Raw genomic sequence first — 22,402 nt, forward strand, 5'->3', positions numbered from 1 at the left:
TAAATTGTATTGATATTTTATTTTCATTTGATATATATATATATATATATATATATATATATATATATATATATATATATAATTTATTAATTAATAATTCTGGATTTTCATAGTCCCAGAACGGGCCGTTCCACTTTGGGAACGGACCGTTCCAACTCGAGCATGCCTAGGTAAAATTTCAACCTAGAATAGGCTGTTCCACTTTGGGAACGGGCCGTTCTGAATGTGGTTTTATAGAACAAAATATTGACTCAGAACAGGTTGTTCCACCTTGAAACGGGCCGTTCCGAAAACCCCAAAATGGACCGTTCTGGTTTTGGAACGGGCCGTTCTTGGAGAGGCTTTTGTACGTGTTCTACGGGCTCAAAACAGGCCGTTCCAGATTCGGAACAGGCCGTTTTGGCCGCGGCCTGATGCCTATAAATAGAGCGTTTTACACTCTCTAAAACTCATTTTTTTCATTTTCTAATCTTTTTCCTCCTTTCTCTCTGAAGACGAAGGGGAACCTAGAAGGGGCGACCAACAAGATTCGGCTCCTACTTATCGAGGTAAGGGGGAGTGAGAAATCTTGCTCTAGGTGTGGGAATATATGTTGGGTAGTGGGATTGTCCCTTAATCCTATGTTTGTTGTATGCTCATGTATGAGGGGTTTTTCCCAATTATATATGTTTCTTCTATTGCTCTTCTTATATGTAAATAATTGTATGATATGAGATCTTTGTGGGTTCTTGAGAGAACCCTATGAGAAACAAGCAAAATATGAATGTTTTCTGTTTTGCTATCTGATTGCTCTATTGTATTCCTTGTTGAATGTAATGTGTAAATATGTGATTAATTTTGAGAATAAATATGTTTTGATATGATTTAGAGTGCTCTATGGGTTCCTGCGGGAAACCCTATGAGAAATAGGTAAAATATGAATATTTTCTGTTTTGATTTCTGATTGTTCTGTTATATTCCTTGTTTGATGAGATGTAAAAATATGTATTTAATTTTACAAATAGACGAGTTTTGATATAAATTAAAGTGCTCTGTGGAGGTTATGTGAATATGATAAGATAATGTGATAATGTGATATGATGATGTAATGTGAAATGTGATTGAGACATGAGATATGAAGATGTGGTAATGTAATATGATGATATAATGAGATGATGTGATATGATAATGAGACATGACAATGTTATATGAGAATGCATAGAGTCTTGATTGACATGCATCATGTGCAAAAATGTTTTTAGGGGTACGATATGGAATACACCGCCAGAGAAGGCCCCCTAGTGTAAAAGCTTTGGGAATTAGTCCTTGGGGATAGCTCGGTTTGGAAGTCTCAATCTCACTCATTGTGTGCATGGGATGTATCTTGCACGGCTTAGCTATCCCGACGAGACTCTGGTAGTATGTCCTTCTAGTGAGAATGCGCAGAGGGTGTGACCCGGCATGTACTCCTAGACTACTCTTCGTGTATTGCTAGCGGCAATATGCCATGTGATGTTTTACTGGCGCCACATGCATGATAATATGTAGTTTGTGTCCATACATATGCATTTTTAATGTTATATGATAAATTAATACCTTTATGTCTGGGATGAATGAGATGTAATGTTGTTGTTAATATATCTATGTTATATCTGTCTCGTTTGTGTTTGGCTATCCGGTGTGTATTTCTACACTATGAGCCAGAGTGAGATGTTTCTCACTCCCTTTTCTCTTGTGTTGTTTTCTCTAACTGTCATATAGGTTATTATCAACATGAGGATAAGGATGTGGGCGATGGAGCTTAGGCTTCTATGTGGGATTTTGCTCTGATAGGACATGTGACATCGGGACATAGAATTAGAATATGATATTGTTTATGATTTATTAAAGTATATATTTTGGAAAATTCAATTTTTATTCTTTGTAATTTTATTTGCTATTTGAATTAAGTACATGGATGTGAATTCTCTACTCTCATGATTATTGGAATTGTCGTTTCAATTTTAAATATTTTTTTTATCCAATAAGATATTTCTTTTTTATTTATTTATTATTATTATTATTATTATTATTATTATATATATATATATATATATATATATATATATATATGTTGGGGTAGAGGGTGTCACAAACTCCATATATGGGATCGTCATTTATGTGGAGATGGGTGTCCATATTGTTGCAACTAGTTGATGGACTTTAGTCCCATTCCCCTTGACGATTCAAGTACCCGTTGACGCGTCAACCCTTTTGTGAGTGGATCCACAAGATTATTTTCATACCTGATAAAATCAACATAAATAATACCATGAGTTATCAAATTTCTAATAGATTTGTGTCTTATTCTCAAATGCCTTCTTTTTTCATTAAAGTTTTTGCTAGTAACTTTCGCAATGGCAACTTGACCATCACAATGCATTGATATTGGAGGTATAGGTTTATTTAATAATGGCAAGGCATATAATAAATTTTTTAGAAATTCAGCCTCACTACTAGCAGTATCTAAGGCAATTATTTCAGCTTCCATAGTAGAACGAGAAATAATAGTTTGTTTTGCAGATTTCCAAGCTATTGCACCTCCAGCTAAAATAAAGACATAACCACGGGTAGATTTAGTTTCATCAGAGTCAAAAATCCAATTTGCATCACAAAAACCTTCAATTACAGCAGGATAACATGCATAGTAAATGCCATAATTAATAGTTCCTTTGAGATATCTAAATAACCTTTCTAGAGCAAGCCAATGTGAATGATCAGGATTATGAGTATGTCTTCCTAACCTACCAACAACATATGCAATGTCCGATCTTGAGAAATTAGACAAATGCAACAAGGAACCAATAATTTGAGAATATTTAAGAGGAGAGACAATTTCACCAATATTTTTATTCAATTTAATACTAGGATCTGTTGAGCTTAGGGGAGCTGAAGACTTTAAGAGTTTTGATGATCACAACAACTTGGAGACAACAAGTGTACAACAACAACATTGAACACAAAAACAAAGTCAAGGAAGAGTCAAGAAAAATACCTTGAAGTATAGCTATGTAATAGAGCTTAGGAAGCAAATTGTTATGAATGAATTGTTATATTTGTGTCTGTGTGTGCTTTGTGCATTGAGCAAATCTTGTCTAGAATCAAGTAGGGAGTAGATGATGATGAGTTAAACATTGGAAAATTATTTTGAGACTTAAAATGAAGTTTTAAGAACTGACTCAAAATAATCGATTATTGTTAAATATAATCGATTATTTCAGCAAGTGGGCTAAGTGGAATGCCTTGCTGTAATAATCGATTATTTGCCAAAATAATCGATTATTTCAGGAACAACTCTCTGGAATAATCGATTATCCAGCTAAATAATCGATTAAATTGTTCTTGATTGATTTCCAGAAATCTGAAGAACAAAATAATCGATTATTCTTTAAAATAATCGATTATCTGGGTTTGAATTTTTATAAATAGTTTGAACTCTTTTGAAACTTCATAACATTGAGTAAAAACTGATAATCAACTGGTAAAAACGTTTTAGAGAGTCTGTGTGACATCTTGGAGAGTTTTCTTTGTGAAATCCAAGAGAAAAACGTTTGTGAAAAGCTTGTGAGGAAATCATCATCATCATCATACTCTTGAAAGAGGAAGACAAAGATTTGTTCAAGAATTCAAGGTGAATTCGTTTCATTTTATTCTTTGTGAATCTTTGTGAAAAATCTTGAGAAGGGTTTCTCAAGTGGTGAAGTTTCTTGTAGTGGGTTCTACAAGGGTTACTTTCTTGGGGTCAAGAAAGTGGTTATCTTTTTGTAGTGAAGTATATGCATGTGTGTGTGCTTGTAAACCTTCTTGCTAAAAGATAGTGGATCAAATCTTAATCAGGTGGTGATTAAGGACTGGATGTAGGTCACATGTGGAGTGGCTGAACCAGTATAAAAGACTTGTGTAATCTTCTTCAACCTTATCTCTTATTTTGTAATTTCTTGGTTGTGCTTTAAAGAAGATAAAACTTGATTAACATGTGTATGTGAATTTTGATGGTTTAAATCTATAATTGGATATTATATTTGAACCTCATTGTCTTGTAATCAAGTTGCACATTGCATTCATATCATTGTAACAAGTCTTTAAGAGTGCTTCATTTGAAAATTCTGTCATAGAAAAGTTTTGATTGAATTTACGATCCAAAACTCTGATAAATTTTTAAAGGGTCATTGAATCCAATTCACCCCCCCCCCCTCTTGGATTGGGTCATTCTTTTCTAACAATTGGTATCTAGAGCAAGGTTCTTGAGAGTTATTCAAGATTTAAAAATGGCCAACAACAACCTACCCTATGGTGAGGGTGTCTCTATACATAGACCTCCTGTTTTCAATGGTGAAAATTATGTCTATTGGAAGATTAGGATGAGAATTTTCATTGAAGCTATTGATATTGCTGTATGGGATGCTATAGAAAATGGACCCAATATCCCTATGAAAAAGAATGATGATGGTGAGCTTAAGGAAAAACATTGGAGTGAGTGGAGTGATGAGGAAAAGAGAAGAGCCCAACATGACAAAAGAGCCAAAAACATCATAACATCTGCATTGTCTATTGATGAATTTTTCAGAATTTCACAATGCTTATCTGCTAAAGAAATGTGGGACACTTTGCAAGTCACTCATGAAGGAACAAGCGATGTAAAGAGATCAAGAAAGCATACTCTCATTAGAGAATATGAGCTGTTTAGAATGCAAAATGGTGAATCTATTTCTGATTTTCAAAAAAGATTTACACACTTGATAAATCACCTTGTTGACCTTGGCAGGAAATTTGAAAAAGAAGAGCTGAATCTAAAAGTGCTGCAATGCTTGGATAGATCATGGCAAGCAAATGTGACAGCCATTGAAGAATCAAAGGATTTGACCTCCTTGACATTAGCTACTCTCTTTGGGAAATTAAGGGAGCATGAGCAAAAGCTGCACATATTTGATGAACATGAGCAGCAAGATAAGAAAGGCAAAGGAGTGTCGTTGAAAGCCTTGAAATCTGCCAAAGGTAAAGAGGTGTGTGAAGAAACAAGCTCCGATGATTCCGAAACCGAGAACTTCAATCTGCTGGTAAAGAAGTTCAGAAAGTTCATGAGAAGAAAGAAGAATTCCCCCTACAAATTCAATAAGAAGTCAAACAAGAAAGAGGAAGCAAGCAAATCCTCCTTTAATTGCTTTGAATATGGTAAACCGGGACACATGAAGGCTGAGTGTCCAAATCTCTTGAAGAAGCAACAAGAGGAGAAGAAAATTAAGAAAAATGCAAAAGGAAATAGAGCCTACATTGCTTGGGAAGATAATGACTCAAGCACATCAAGTGATGAATCTGAATGTGAGGAGAACAACCTGGGCTTGATGGCTGGAACTGACCATGACACAATTGTAAGTGACTCTGACCTTGAATCCAATCCGGATTATGATCAGCTTCAAGAAGCTTTTATACAAATTCATGAAGAAGCTGTCAAATTAGGTGCCTTAAATTCAAAGTTGAAAAACAAGCTGAAATGGTATGAAAATGCTTTAATTGAAGTTGAACAAGAGCTTGAAGATTTGAAGCATGAGCATGAAAATCTTCAAACTATGTTTAACTTTAGTGAAGCTCATTCCTCAAAAGATGTTTGTGAACATTGCAAAGTTTTTGAAAAAGAAAATGCTGACTTAAAATCCACACTTGCAAGGTTCACAAAGGGAAATGCAAATTTGAATATTCTTTTGGGAAAACAAAGAAACACTTTTGATAGGAGTGGACTTGGCTTTAATCCAAGTACAAGCATACCAATTGTGTCAAAGAAAGTAGCTTTTGTGAAAAGTCAAAATTTTAGAAAACTCAAAAGCAACTTTTCTAGACAAGCAACTTGTTTTTATTGTTGTAAAAAAGGTCATACAATTAGGAACTGCTATTCAAGAAAATATGGAGTTCTAAGTGGAAAAATGATTTGGGTTGAGAAGAGTCAAAGGCTGAGAACTAACCAACAAGGACCCTCCACATGGGTACCTAAATTTTTCCTCTAAATTTGTGTTGTAAGAATGCTTGAGGGCCAAAAATTTACTGTGGTATCTTGATAGTGGCTGCTCAAGGCACATGACCAGGGATCCCTCCAAATTCTCAAGTCTGAAATTGAAGAATGAAGGGTATGTTACCTATGGTGACAACAATAAAGGCAAAATTCTTGGCCATGGCAATGTTGGTAATTCCTCCTCTCAAACATTGATTGAAAATGTTTTGTTTGTTGATGGCTTGAAACATAATTTGCTGAGTATTAGTCAATTGAGTGATAAAGGCTTTAAAATTGAATTTGATAATACATGTTGCTTGATATGTGATAAAAAGAGTAAAGAAATCAGATTCATTGGTAAAAGAATTGACAATATATACATGCTTGACTTAGAACACTCTATAACAATGTCAAACACTAAGTGTCTAATAACTCAAGAAGAAAACATATGGCTTTGGCATAGGAGAGCTGCACACATTCATATGGATCACCTAAATAAACTGTGTAGGAAAGAATTAGTGGTTGGTCTACCTAAACTCAAGTTTGGAAAAGACAAACTATGTGATGCTTGTCAAAAGGGCAAGCAAGTGAAGGCTAGCTTTAAAAGTAAAAATCAGATTTCAACATCTAGACCTTTGTAATTAATTCACATGGATTTGTTTGGTCCATCAAGAACAATGAGCTTAGGCGGAAACTACTATGGCTTAGTAATTGTTGATGACTATTCTAGATATACATGGGTTATGTTTCTTGCAAACAAAAATGATGCTTTTAATGCCTTAGAAAATTTGCAAAACTTGTTCAAAATGAGAAGTGTTCAAACATCACCTCTATAAGAAGTGATCATGGAGGTGAGTTTCAAAACATAATGTTTCAAAAATTCTGTGAGGAACATGGTATAAACCATAATTTCTCAGCACCTAGGACACCTCAACAAAATGGGGTTGTTGAGAGGAAAAATAGGTCCTTAGAAAAACTTGCTAGAACAATGTTGAATGAAACAAACTTGCCAAAATATTTTTGGGCTGATGTTATTAACACTGCTTGTCATGTGTTAAACAAAGTTCTGATTCGGCCTATATTAAAGAAAACATCCTATGAAATTTACAAAGGAAAGAAACCTAACATTTCATATTTTAGAGTGTTTGGGTGTAAGTGTTATCTGCTGAACAATGGGAAAGAACAACTTGGAAAGTTTGATGCAAAGGCTGATGAGGCAATCTTTCTAGGATACTCTACAAATAGTAAGGCTTATAGAATTTATAATAAGAGAACTCTAGTTGTAGAAGAATCTGCCCATGTGGTATTTGATGAGTCAAATAAGCAAGAGACTAGACAAACTGAAGTTGAGGATTTAACTGAGTTGCTTGATCAATCCCTATTGGAGAATGAACCTAATGATGTGTCTAAGGAGAGTGAGTCACATGTGAAACAAAAGGAAACATGTGAACAATTGCCAAAGGAATGGAAAACCACAAGAGACTTATCAATGGACAATATAATTGGAAGCATTGGTAAGGGTGTTTCAACTAGAAGTGCAATTAAAAATATTTGCAACACTATGGCATTTGTGTCACAAGTTGAACCTAAGAACATTGATGAAGCACTTAAAGATGAACATTGGTTAATGGCTATGCAAGAGGAACTAAATCAGTTTGAAAGAAATGAAGTGTGGGATTTAGTGCCATTACCAAAAGATTATCCAATCATTGGAACCAAGTGGGTTTTCAGAAATAAGCTTGATGAATCTGGAATAATTCTTAGAAATAAGGCAAGACTAGTGGCTAAGGGGTATAATCAAGAAGAAGGAATTGACTATGATGAGACTTTTGCCCCTGTAGCAAGGATTGAAGCAATTAGACTACTTCTTGCTTATTCTACCATAAAGAATTTCAAGCTTTATCAAATGGACGTAAAAAGTGTTTTCCTCAATGGGCTGATACAAGAGGAAGTGTATGTGGAACAACCACCTGGATTTGTGGATTTCAAAAATCCTAATCATGTGTACAAGCTCAAAAAGGCACTCTATGGCTTGAAGCAAGCTCCTAGATCTTGGTATGACAGGTTAAGCAAATTTCTAATTGAGAATGATTATGAAAGAGGAAAGGTGGATAATACATTTTTTGTCAAGAAGTTTAAAAATGATACAATGTATGTGCAAATATATGTGGATGATATTGTGTTTAGATCTACAAATATCTCTCTCTGTAAAGAATTTGCTAAAACCATGCAAGGAGAATTTGAGATGTCAATGATGGGAGAACTTACCTTCTTTTTGGGATTACAAGTCAAACAAATGCATGATGGAACTTTCATAAGTCAAAGTAAGTATTGCAATGAACTTTTGAAAAAGTTTGGTATGGAAGGGTGTAAGGAGGCTGCCACACCAATATCAAACAATTGCAATCTTGACTTAGATGAGAATGGAATTGTTGTTGATAATTCAAAATATAGAGGTATCATAGGATCACTCTTGTACTTGACAGCAAGTAGGCCTGATATAATGTTTGTTGTGTGCCTATGTGCAAGATTCCAAGCTAATCCTAAAGAATCTCATATGAAAAGTGTAAAGAGAATCCTTAAGTATTTGAAAGGCACAACTAATGTTGGTTTGTGGTATCCAAAGGGAGTCTTACTAAGTCTGATAGGCTACTCAGATTCAGACTATGCTGGGTGTAGACTAGATAGAAAGAGCACAAGTGGAACTTGTCACTTGTTAGGTAGTGCACTTGTTTCATGGCATAGCAAAAAACAAGCTTGTGTTGCTTTAAGTACAGCTGAGGCTGAGTATATTGCAGCTGGAAGTTGTTGTGCTCAAATTCTTTGGATGAAGCAACAATTAAGAGACTATGGAGTTGAGTTGAACAAAATTCCATTGAGGTGTGATAACACTAGTGCAATAAATCTGACCAAGAATCCAATTTTGCACTCTAGGACTAAGCATATTGAGATAAGACACCACTTTTTGAGAGATCATGTTCAAAGAAATGATTGTGCTGTGGAGTTTGTAGAGACAAGTAAACAACTTGCTGGTATTTTTACAAAACCTCTACCTAGAGAAAGGTTCAATCAATTGAGAATTGAGTTGGGAATAATTAATGAATCAAGTTTGAATTGATTGTGTTGTGAGAATGAAAATAAGAGATGTGTGAAAGATTATATTTGAAAGTGGCAAACAAGTCTTGGTAAAATTTGAGAAGTTAAAATTTTTCAGAGAAGCAAATCTTCACTGGAATAATCGATTATCTTAAGATATAATCGATTATCTTAAGTGATTTATGGAAACAATCGATTATCTTGGGAAATAATCGATTATTTGGAACATGAAGAATTCCAAGAGTTTCTGAAATAATCGATTATTTGAGTAATAATCGATTATCTGGTAAGAAGGAACTCAAGAGTCACTGTAATAATCGATTATCTTGGGAAATAATCGATTATCTGAGTAGTGGAATCTGAAAGGCCACTGGAATAATCGATTATTCTGTAAATAATCAATTATCTGGGTTGTGTTAGGAGAAACTACCCTCTGTAATAATCGATTATCCTTAAAATAATCGATTATCCATATCAGATTCGTTTTTAAAAGATTTTTCTGATGCAAATAATCGATTATTTGCATAAATAATCGATTATCTGGGCGGTTTTTTGAAATTTCCTGAAACGGTTATCTACGCGCCAACCCTTACAACTACCCATTACCCTTATACCCAGAATGTGTTAGGGCATAAAACACTTCTCTCAACTGATCTTCTCTCATTCTCTCATTTTTTTCCCAAACCCTCAAAACCCTAACCCACACAATTCTTCATCTTCTTCATCTTTCTCTAAGACCCAACCATGGCATCTTCTTCCAAAAGGCCCAAGAAGCTCAAAGTGAGGGGGAGCAAGCGTCCTCTTCCCTCTGGGCAGCTAATCACAAAGTGGTTTGCGGATGAGAAGCTGAGCCGAAGCTGAAGCCGTTCTCACCGTTTGAACAGATCATGATCAACAAAATGGATGTTATGATGGAGATGTCACGGAGACATGAATCCATGTTCTCTGGAATTCTTGATAGGTTTGACGACCTAGATCATGAAGTCAGAATCATCAAGACGCAGCTTGGTATTCCGGACGATGAGGAGTGATTTCTGTTTTTGTTATTTTGCTTAGTTTTTAAATTCAAGTTTGGAACAATTTTTAAGTTCATTTGGGTTGTAATGATTTTAATTCCTGAACACTTTTATTTCTTTTGATGTTGAACAATTTAAATTTGATGAATTTGAAGCTTGTTTGTTAATGTGTTGGTTCAATTTTGATTCCAAAGCTTGGTTTGGATTGCTGATGCAAAATGCTCTGTTTTTGGTGAGCATATATGTTGGAATGTGATTATTTGTGCTTTGGAATACTCTGTTTTTTTTACTGTGAAAATGACTATCTTGACTTGATTTGGTTTAGTTTGTGATATGGTGCACAATTGGCATCACAAATTGGTTCAAATTTGGTTTGAGTTGCAAAACCAAAATTGGTTCATTTATGATAATATTGCTGGAGAGAATCTGTACATGGCAATTCTTTGTTAACCTTGGCTTACTTTGTTTTTGATAATGCCAAAGGGGGAGAAATGGTATTGTGTATTGTGTGTTTAGTTGTTGTTTGCAGGTATTGTGCTTGTGTGTGTGTGTTGTGCAGGTGGTTCGTGGCACACTAAGAAGTTAAGTGAATATTGGTTCATGGATTAGTTCATGGGTTGTCATCATCAAAAAGGGGGAGATTGTTGAGCTTAGGGGAGCTGAAGACTTTAAGAGTTTTGATGATCACAACAACTTTGAGACAACAAGTGTACAACAACAACATTGAACACAAAAACAAAGTCAAGGAAGAGTCAAGAAAAATACCTTGAAGTATAGTTATGTAATAGAGCTTAGGAAGCAAATTGTTATGAATGAATTTTTATATTTGTGTCTGTGTGTGCTTTGTGCATTGAGCAAATCTTGTCTAGAATCAAGTAGGGAGTAGATGATGATGAGTTAAACATTGGAAAATTATTTTGAGACTTAAAATGAAGTTTTAAGAACTGACTCAAAATAATCGATTATTGTTAAATATAATCGATTATTTCAGCAAGTGGGCTAAGTGGAATGCCTTGTTGTAATAATCGATTATTTGCCAAAATAATCGATTATTTCAGGAACAACTCTCTGGAATAATCGATTATCCAGCTAAATAATCGATTAAATTGTTCTTGATTGATTTCCAGAAATCTGAAAAACAAAATAATCGATTATTCTTTAAAATAATCGATTATCTGGGTTTGAATTTTTATAAATAGTTTGAACTCTTTTGAAACTTCATAACATTGAGTAAAAACTGATAATCAACTGGTAAAAACGTTTTAGAGAGTCTGTGTGACATCTTGGAGAGTTTTCTTTGTGAAATCCAAGAGAAAAACGTTTGTGAAAAGCTTGTGAGGAAATCATCATCATCATCATACTCTTGAAAGAGGAAGACAAAGATTTGTTCAAGAATTCAAGGTGAATTCGTTTCATTTTATTCTTTGTGAATCTTTGTGAAAAATCTTGAGAAGGGTTTCTCAAGTGGTGAAGTTTCTTGTAGTGGGTTCTACAAGGGTTACTTTCTTGGGGTCAAGAAAGTGGTTATCTTTTTGTAGTGAAGTATATGCATGTGTGTGTGCTTGTAAACCTTCTTGCTAAAAGATAGTGGATCAAATCTTAATCAGGTGGTGATTAAGGACTGGATGTAGGTCACATGTGGAGTGGCTGAACCAGTATAAAAGACTTGTGCAATCTTCTTCAACCTTATCTCTTATTTTGTAATTTCTTGGTTGTGCTTTAAAGAAGATAAAACTTGATTAACATGTGTATGTGAATTTTGATGGTTTAAATCTATAATTGGATATTATATTTGAACCTCATTGTCTTGTAATCAAGTTGCACATTGCATTCATATCATTGTAACAAGTCTTTAAAAGTGCTTCATTTGAAAATTCTGTCATAGAAAAGTTTTGATTGAATTTACGATCCAAAACTCTGATAAATTTTTAAAGGGTCCTTTGTTTCATACAACTCACAAGTGTTCTAAACCCAAGCGGAACAGAAAGGAGGAGCACATCTTTGTAGACATTCCCCCCTGTAGCCCGAATGGCTCCAAATTGTCGTTCGCTCGTCAAAGTCGTCCTGCAAGAGAAGGAGAAGCGCCTCTTTCCCTAGATTTATGCATTGTCGACTAGTTTTTGCACCTCTTAGAGTTGATCAAGGCCCCACATGTGCCAAGAAGGAGAGAAGCACCAGATTGACACTGCCACTGCTGTTCTATGTCGTCGACCTCGAAGATGCCCCCTGCAAGCCAAGAAGAAGAGGAGAGTGAAGGATGACTAAATCATTGCAGTTGTCGCTCAGTGTATGTTGTAAATGTAGGTAGTGAAATTGATTCACAATCCCTTAAGTTGTATCATTGTATGATATCGGAGAATTTTGTATATCTTGAAGTTGTATTGTAATGTATGTTTTTGTTAGCATTTTGCTTGGGTGGGTTCAAAATATCTAAAGATTTTTGTGTTTTGGTGATCTTGGTATGTCAATATCCATTATTTGGCTTGATTGACTTATTATAGTGTATGACATTGTTCATGAATTATGAGTGTATTGTGAATTTCTGATGGTTTTGTGTTGTCCTAAAAATATCCTATTATCATAGTTTGATGACCCTAAGGGGTTTGAATCTTAAGGTATGATACATAGAATGTGTTTTGAATCTTTAGAATTCTAAAGTTAATTGAAAGGAATTGGATACTGAAATCAATTCATAATTGGATAGGATCAAGTTGGAATAGTGTATGAAAAAAAGGTTTGTGTAAACCTTTTCCGATAGATAAATTTATCATAATTTTAAAAAAAAATATTTAACATATATTCTTTAATTTTACATAATTCTTACATATAAAAATTTCATAAATAAAATTTAATATTTTGAGAGGGATCAATAACAAATTTCGTCATAAAAAATTTTAAGTTATTTGTGATGGAATTTGTGACAAAATATAAATGTTGACAAAAATTCCGTCACAAAATCCATCACTAACTTATTTATTATAGTATTGTGATGCATTCTTGTGAGGGAATATTTATAGAGAAACTTAATCTGTCACAAAATTCGTCACTAATTTTTTTATTCAGTGACAAAAATTGTTACGGATCTTTTTAGAGACAAAATTTAATCTGTCACAAAATTTGTCACTAATTTTATTTTTTTATTCAGTGACGAAAATTGTGACGAATCTTTTAGAGACAAAATTTAATCTGTCACAAAATTTGTCAGAAACTTTAATAAATGGTAGTCTATCACAAAAATTAAAATTTTCTCACAAAATTTGCCACTAGACGTCACTACACAACACCGACGATAAGTACCCCCACATTAGCCAAGCAAAAAGCCTCCTCATGAGCAATATTAGAAATGTCCTCATCGGGCAACCTCATTATAGCTTCGAAAGAGTCACCCTCCTTAGAAGACAACTTCAAATGCCTCATCCCCATTTTGAACACACATATGATGACAGATAACGAAAAAATGATGAGGAAAAAAAAGGATGCATAAAACTTTGACAAAACTAAAACAAACGTCAAATCAAAATGCAATAACCCAAAAGTCACCAACGAACAAAAATGGAAGGCAATTGCAAGACAAAGTACAAGTTAGGAAGTTAATAGTTTTCAAAAGCTACCCTCACCAAAGAAGCATAATTGCTACTACTTCTCTCTCCTAAATCAACGAACCACATTTAAACACAAACTACATCTAATAATCCTGATCCACAACTAAAGTAATAATCATTGATTATAGGAGCATATGGGAAAATCATCAAAATGTGTGCTATAAGTTACCAACCGACCAACCAAAGGAATGCAAACTCAACTCTAGTTCCTTCACTCCTTCGAAGCTTGAAATTGGGGGCTTATGTATTGCCTAGCTTAGACAGCCCAAGCTAAGCTAACCAATTGAGGCAAAGTCGAGTAGCTTCACTAGTCTGACCATCAAACACAAAAGATAACCTAGGCGATATATCTCTAATAGTCAAGGAATGATTCTTGCGTTGTATCTTTGAAAATCTTGGAGCACATTTATGATCAATATAATATGAACATTATTGTCATGTATCATATCTTCCAAAATCAAGGATCACATTACCAACAAGGATACCTCCTAAAATCAAGCACCACAAGAAAAATGCAAATTATCGATGGATATAAATTTGTCAGAAAATTTGTATTTTTGACGGAATTTAATTACCAACGGAAAAAAATTTGTAAGAAAAATTATATTACCAATGGATACAAATATGTCAAAAAATTTATATTTCTGACAAATTTTACCGACGAAAAAAATTCGTTGAAAAAGTTATATTACCAACGGAATATTTCTAACGGATTTATATTTGTCGAAAATGTAAGAATTTTCGACGAAAATTTTCGACAGATGCTTAAGTCAAAAAATTTCGAAAAAATGTTACTAGTGGATAATGGTTTGTCAAAAATTTCATGGTTTCTGACAAGAGATTTTTGACGGAATATCCATCGAAAATGGTTAATATTCTATCGAAAATTTGATCTGTCGAAAATATTTAATATTCTATTAGAAATTGCATCCAATGGAAATGTTTTATATTCCGTTTGATAACAATAAAGATGATTAAAATTGGCAATCATATATTAAAAAATATCTATAAAATTTTAAATATCTATATATATATATAGATAGATATATATATATATATATTCTAATAAATTTTTATATAAAAGAGACTAGTAAATTATATATATATATATATATATAGAGAGAGAGAGAGAGAGAGAAAGAGAGAGAAATTTCATCGATCCAACTGATAAATTAAAAGTTTTTAAATTTTGCTAATAATTAATATAGAGAAAAATTGATTAGCTTTGGAATAAATTATTTGATAAAAATATAGTTGAAAAATTAATTATTTTAAATTATTTAACTAGAATCTTATTGACAATATTTACTATATGATTTTGATATTTTTGTATCACTAATATTTGATTTTAAATTTGATATGAAAATATTATAATATAATAATTAGATAAGATTTTAAATTAGTATTTTATTAATGGTTGATAATTAGAAAACAAAATAAAGATAAATATTATTTTTTGAATTTTATATCTTAGATTTAAGATAAATAAATATATTAAGTTAATTAATAACTTATTTAAAATGTTAAATTTTATTTATAAATAAATATGACAAATAAAAAAAATTAAATTAGATACAAAAAATCCTTCAAAATACTCATGTTCACATTTAATATATAGGTTTTTAATTTATATTAAGGTTAAAAAAATAAAATAGTGATCAAATTAATCGTATATAGAAGATAATATAAAATTATTTTAACCTTAATATTCAAATAAATTCAAAATTTTATTCATTATTATTTAACTAATATTTTAATTTTTATATTACAAATTATAAGTATTTATATATAAATAAGTTTTAATATGTAATAAATAAATATTTATAATTTTATAAATTATATTATCATTATAAATTATAAAAATAATATTTTAAAAAATATATATTATTATTTAAACTTTAAAACTTATAATGAATAACTTAAATTGTATCATAATATTAATTTTAAATAGAAATACGTAAATTATTAATTATAAAAGTAAATATATACACAAATATAGATTAATTAAATATAATATAATTATTATTATTAGTTAATATAATTAAATATAATATAATTATAATATATATATATATATATATATTTTTTATAACAGTTCGAACATACCGGAATAATAGGGATCCAGAGATTGTATAAGTATGAGATTGTATAATTGAGGATGAATTAAAACAATTAATTTGTACTACCTATAATAACAAGATGCATATACTTTTCTTTGTAGTTTATCTTATCAGAACTTCATAGTTAAGCGTACTTGACTTGAAACAATTTAAGGATAGGTGATCTTCTGGAAAGGTTTTCAAAAAATGTGCGGGTGGATTTTTTTTTCGAATGGATTTGCATCCGTCGAAATTAAAATTCTCTCTTTCCAACAAATATTTCTTTTTACTGACAGATTTTATCTGTAAAAAATTTACGTTTTTCTTGTAGTGATGCAACATTAATCTCTAAATCTATAAATAAGATCAACCACCGATATATAGAGTATCAAGTATCATTCTAACCTTATTTCATTCTTAACCTAGACTCTCATTTAACTTGAGCGTCAGAATGTCTTTGTAAGTGCTTCTCACTCTATTGTGAATATTGGAACAAGTAGGACATCATCCCTACTGTTGGAGCACTTACAAATCTTGTTAAGAACACTAAATATTGTCAAATGCACCAAGTTGGTGCTTCAAGTAAAATTGGACTTGCTCATCAAGCAAGGTTTCAAGTTTAAGTAGTTTTGTTGATGAAAAGAACATGGTTAAAAGATGAGACCACACTAAAAGTAATCACTAGCCAGAAAAGTTCCTTACAAAAATCAATTTCGATAAAGTCAATGAATATTTCATAACAATAACATGTTTAAAATCAATAAATTATTGATGAATGGTAATAAATGTCAGTCATATCAATTTACTACATCAAATACATTTAAGATTATATATAATTTCTATTTATACACATTAAATTTTTTTTTATATTAAATATAAAAATTAAGTATTATACATTGAATGTTTAAGTGTATAAATAATTTACTATACATTGATATATTAAATACACACATTAAATATTATTCATCAAATGACATATTAGGTGCACATTGAAATTCATTGATACAAGTCATTCAATATTTTTGGTTTTGTAATTAAAGAGTGAGATTTGATCTATGACTTAAGAAAAAAGTCTCATTAGAAATGCTTTTTAACTTCTAAATGGATTGAAATAGTGAGACGGGATCAATTGGGTGGCAAATAAAAGTCCATGGCACACCTCTTAATTATATAAAAATGTAATGTACTACTTTCATCGGTTATGAATATAAGTAAAAAAAATCAGTCTTAAATATAAACAAATTTTATTTTATTTAGTGTTGTTATGTCTGAAATACTCTTTCATATAATTAAGATTGTATTTTCAATATATCAAATTTCAAAGGATGATAATTTAGAAAAATAAGCTATTTTTTAAGACAAAATTAATGATGTAAACAGTATTTCTTAACTAATGTAAATTGTTTTGTTTCTATTATTACATATGGCATTTTATCATTAGATGATAATGTTAAAAAAGAAGTACACAGTATATTTAGAATAAAATCTATAAAAATTCCATATATTAAACCTTTTTATTTTTCCCCTTAAAAGGGAAATAAATATATAAAAATTACCAAATAAAACTTCTCGGTCATATTCTCTCAAAATAAAATAATAAGTACATCTATCTTTAATTTAATTTAAAATGTTTCACCAACTTTGCTCACTTTAAATACAAATAAAATAAAATATTTATACTTTATTATTTTGGAAATGATGCTATACGTACAATTTTATAGAACAAGATAAAAAATGGAACTAAAAATTAATCTGCTGGGATGGGGTCGACCAAATGGTTGGAGATTTGGTATATTACATGATATTTAATTTAAGTTTAAATCTCATTATTGCGGTTATATAAAAAAAGAAAAAAAAAAGTTAATAAAATAACACATTAATTTCATAACGTTTTTCTAGTTTTAAATTAATATGATTTTTAATTTTTATCTTTATAGACTAATTTTACATTTTTTTTAATTTAAAAAAAAAATATGACTATGTCTATCAAATTCAGGAATCAAACTACATGATTATTCTAAATTTTATTAATCTAAATGTTTTATTGAAATTATGCAATAAATTAAGTTTAGAAAATTCAGTATGTTTTAAAAATCATTAGTGCAAAAATTGGATTTAAAATCAGAGTTTTAAAATCGGTTATAAGGTAACCGATCTTAAAAGTGACGCGGTGACAATTTCGTAAATAACATGAACACTTTTAAGATCGGTTAAAATTTAACCGATCTTAAAAGTACTTTTAAGATCGGTTATAAAAGAACTGATCTTAAAAGTGGTACTTTTAAGATCGGTTACAAAAGAACCGATCTTAAAAGCACTTTTAAGATCGATTATGAGAGAACCGATCTTAAAAGTGACACTTTTAAGATCGGTTATAAAAGAATCGACTTAAAAGTACTTTTAAGATCGGTTCTCTCATAACCGATTTTGTATGTGGTATACAAAATCGGTTCTTAATTAAGCGATTTTAAAAGTATCGTCAGAAATCTTTTATATTCCCTTCCATTCTCATTTTCTTTAATCTTTATCATTTTCTAAAGTCTCCAGGTAAATTTCATTTTCATTTTCGTCTGCTTATGTTCTTTTTGTGTTTCTCATTCTTTTCTCGTTTCAATTTTCGTTGCAGGTGCAGTTTGGAAAAATTTTGAAGTTGGAACGGCTAGTACTCCATGGAGAACGGGCCGTTCTCCTAGGAGTACGGGTCGTACTCCTTGCAGAACGGGCCGTTCTCCAAGGAGAACGGGCCGTTCTCCAAGTGATTTTTTTGGCCTTTTAATCCGACTAAAACGGCCCGTTCCAGTTTTGGAACGGCTCGTTCTAGTTTAATTTTTTTTCACAACCAGACTTTTAAGATCGGTTATAAAACAACCGATCTTAAAAGTTAACTTTTAAAATCGGTTGTTTAACCGATTTTAAAAGTCTAACTTTTAAAATCGGCTCTTTCAAAATCGGTTACAGAACCGATTTTAAAAGTAAAAAATAACCGATTTTAAAAGTATTTTTTCCACTAGTGAATATAATTGACGCTACTTCACGTTAATTAATTTTAACATGTAATATAATATTTAAAAGTAATTATTGGTTAAGTTTGTTTAAACTTAAAATAAAGTAATTATAAAAAAAATACTTCTTAAAAAATTATTATTTCTTCGTTAAAATTGAAGAAGTAGAAAATTCCTTATTTTTAAAATAAAAAGTTTAGACAAATACATTTAAAAAAAGTATAAAATTATTTATCTTACTAAAAAGAACATTTTTTTCTTAAAATAAGAGCTTAAATAAGAACAAAATTATGTATAGTTTTCTAAATGCCATTAGTGCTAGTTGTTTTTTAATTTGAAAATTTATTTCAATTTCAATTGGAAAACAACTAACACCAACTATATCTTAAAAGTTGTATCTAAATTTTATTCTTTAAATAAACATTTCCATATATATCATACTAAATTACATAGAAAGTTGTAAATCATTTAAAACTTACTATATAATAATAATATAATTCATGATAACATGTAAGTTTTATAAAAAAATAAATAAATAAATAAAAGTATTAAACGTATTAACTTATCCGATTGATACAGCTTATATCTGTCTAACTTTTTAGATACAGGCATATATACACGAGAAATGGGTGCGTTTCAAGTAAGAAAATAACCGTAATCAAAGACAATCATGTAATTGTATAGGGTTGTTCAAGATTTGTTTGTATCTAATTTCGACACTTCTTTCATCGTGAATTTCTCTCAATATATGTGCTCATTTTGATCGTAAACCATGTAACTGTAAAAGAAATGTCAGTAACTCATTCCACTTCTATTATTTAATCATAAGATTAGATCTTCCTTATCTGTAAAGGAGATTAGATTTAAGTGTATAAATACACACAAGTTCATGAGCATTAGAGACATAGTTTTACTTTGCAAAACAAATCTCTCTCTATTTTGAATCGATCTCTCGTCCATGCATGGCGGCCACTTCGCAAACCCCAATTCAACGTCACAGTTTCAGCACTCCTCAGAACGAATCAAACGGCACTGAATCCTTTGATCAACAAGGCAAGGAAGAGTCACCTCCAAATCTCTCTTCGGACATGGACAACAGCAATGAACTACGTCATGATGAAGATCAGAAGTCCATGACTAACCGTAGGTACATGCCCTTGTTGGTTGTTAATTATCTTATGCTGTTTGCGGGTTCTCTCTCATCGAGTTTACTCTCCAAATTCTATTTCATACACAAGGGCTCAAGCAAGTGGGTCTCCACTTGGGTTCAGTGTGCTGGTTTTCCTCTTTTGCTCATCCCAATTCTCCTACCATGTTTCCTAAGTGCCTCTCAGAGGAAGCCCTTCACTGATTTCACACCAAAAACGTTCTTGTATTCAATTTTTGTTGGTCTCATGTTAGGGTTAAATAATCTTTTGATCTCATGGGGGGTAGCATATCTCCCAGTTTCAACCTCGGCACTTCTCTTATCCTCTCAGCTAGTTTTCACTCTTGTTCTCTCTGCCATCATTGTGAAGCAAAAAATAAACTTTTCAAATCTCAATTGTGTGATCCTCATAACCCTAAGCTCCATCATCCTAGGCTTGGATTCCAGCAACCAGAGGCCACAAGGGCTCACTCGAAGAAACTACTTCATTGGTTTCTTCTGCACCGTTGGTGCAGGCTTGTTGTTTTCCTTGTATCTCCCAGTGATGGAGAAGATTTATAGGAACGTGCGTTCCTACCAATTGGTGATGGAGATTCAGTTGATCATGGAGATTGCAGCAACAGTGTTGGCTACCACAGGCATGGCTTGGGATGGAGGGTTTTCTGAAATGAAGGAAGAGGCTGAGAGGGTTTTTGACATGGGGCCCACAGTTTATTGGGTGACTATTGTTGCAACTGTGGTGACTTGGCAGTGTTGCTTCATGGGAACTGCAGGGATGGTGTTTCTGACATCTTCACTAACCGGAGGGATTTGCAGCACAGCATTGTTGTCCATGAATGTGTTGGGAGGGGTTGTGGTTTATCGAGATTCCTTTGGAGGTTACAAGGCAGTGTCAACTGTTTTGTGCATTTGGGGATTCTGCTCTTATGTCTTTGGCATGTACATGAAAACCAAGCTAGGAAATGCTCAAAGGAGGAACAACAACAGTAGTGGACCTTTCTCAGAGTTTATCCCTTTCGGAAGTCGTGATGAGAATTGTTAAACTATAGAGCTTGTAATAGATTGTTGGGGCTATGCTACCTCAACAATTTTCCTTAGGTGTGGCTTAAGACTCCCTACAGACTATCATCTGGTTTATTAGGAGTTTAATTAGGTCTTTATTTCTCATTACAATTGAAGTTTTATCTTATCACATGTTTATTAAACTCTTATGATCTTATCTTAATTAAAAAAAAATTAAACTGCATTTTAGTTTTGTCTTCAATAATCAGGCTTTGATCGATTGATCTTCAATTAAAGAGTACTAAATCCTCGCTAACAAGAACTTAATGAACACATCACGTGAACCATGAACGGGATAGTTGATGATCCCTATCAATAGTTTGGATTGGTATAACTTTATCATCTTTTAATTGCTATAACAGTTTTGGTATCACAAGAAATCTGTTTCTTAACTTTACGAGGGATTTGTTGACCAAATTAAAAGAGAAAAAAGTTTACCAAGATTTTGGAGTGAGTCACGAATAACATGTTCTACAGTCTAGGGTGGTTTCAGTTAGTGGTTAAAGCTATCTTGCTGTATTGTATGGTTTTTTGCGTTGTTTGTCGGTTTAATAATATTTCTTTTTATTGAAACTTATATTTGAAAGTCGTTTCATCGGTTATCAATTGATTACATTCAAAAAGAATACTCCTTGGACAGGCTTTCTATTTTCTTATTATTTTGTTTTCAGACTAAAACATATACTTTTTTCAACTTTACTAACTGTTATTAGTACTTTCTAACTGGTTTGACTGTTTCACTAGATAAAATAAAGAAACTGATTTTATTGTTTTAGTGGTAAAATGTGAAAAGAAAAATAAGTAGTATTGGTTAATTTTCTTCACACAGAAAACTAGCTAAGCTTATAGAAGTGGTAATGAAGCGAGTTACAGCTCCCTAATAAAGTGGGTATAAGACCATGTTTTTTTATTTTCAAAATTCATTGTTTGACAGATTTTAATCACTAACTATTCATGATTATCTACAGATATTGTTTGTCAACAATAAAAGTTACTAAAATATCTAGAAAAAGGATTATAATTTATGATTGCTCTTAAGAATAAAATTTATTTAAACAATTAAGAGTGTTTAAAGATATAATTTCATGAGCATGTACAGTAAGAATATTCATTTCTGTCCCTTTTAATAATTGAGTGTAGGAAATAAACTATTCCTTCTGTATGAGGGGAAAAATATATCCCTTAAATTATGTTTGATTTTATTCACGGACATAAGATAATTTTGCCATTCTTAAATGCTCATGACAGTAAGATTGTCATTATTTTAAAATTGAGCATACACAGGAAAGGTAATAGAATGATCACACAAGAATTTGGAAAGAGGCAATAACATATCCAATCCAACTAATACGACTGTTAAAATTGATTGGTTTTGGC

At 31.8% G+C, this 22,402-nt stretch overlaps 1 protein-coding gene across 1 annotated transcript; it reads left to right on the forward strand.

Moving 5' to 3' along the window:
• Positions 1 to 19,452: 19,452 nt before the first annotated feature.
• Positions 19,453 to 21,168, forward strand: LOC109812910 (putative purine permease 4). Its single transcript, XM_020376971.3, has one exon. The coding sequence runs from the start codon at positions 19,779 to 19,781 to the stop codon at positions 21,003 to 21,005; it is 1,227 nt and encodes a 408-aa protein (XP_020232560.1). The 5' UTR covers positions 19,453 to 19,778; the 3' UTR covers positions 21,006 to 21,168.
• Positions 21,169 to 22,402: the final 1,234 nt, after the last annotated feature.

The sequence above is a fragment of the Cajanus cajan genome, chromosome 1 (genome assembly GCF_000230855.2).
Source record: "Cajanus cajan strain Asha chromosome 1, NIPB_CcT2T_4, whole genome shotgun sequence".
Classification (NCBI taxonomy): domain Eukaryota; kingdom Viridiplantae; phylum Streptophyta; class Magnoliopsida; order Fabales; family Fabaceae; genus Cajanus; species Cajanus cajan.

Excerpts from the sequence above, each read along its gene's own strand:
- LOC109812910 (XM_020376971.3), top strand. The coding sequence starts at position 19,779 with ATGGCGGCCACTTCGCAAACCCCAATTCAACGTCACAGTTTCAGCACT.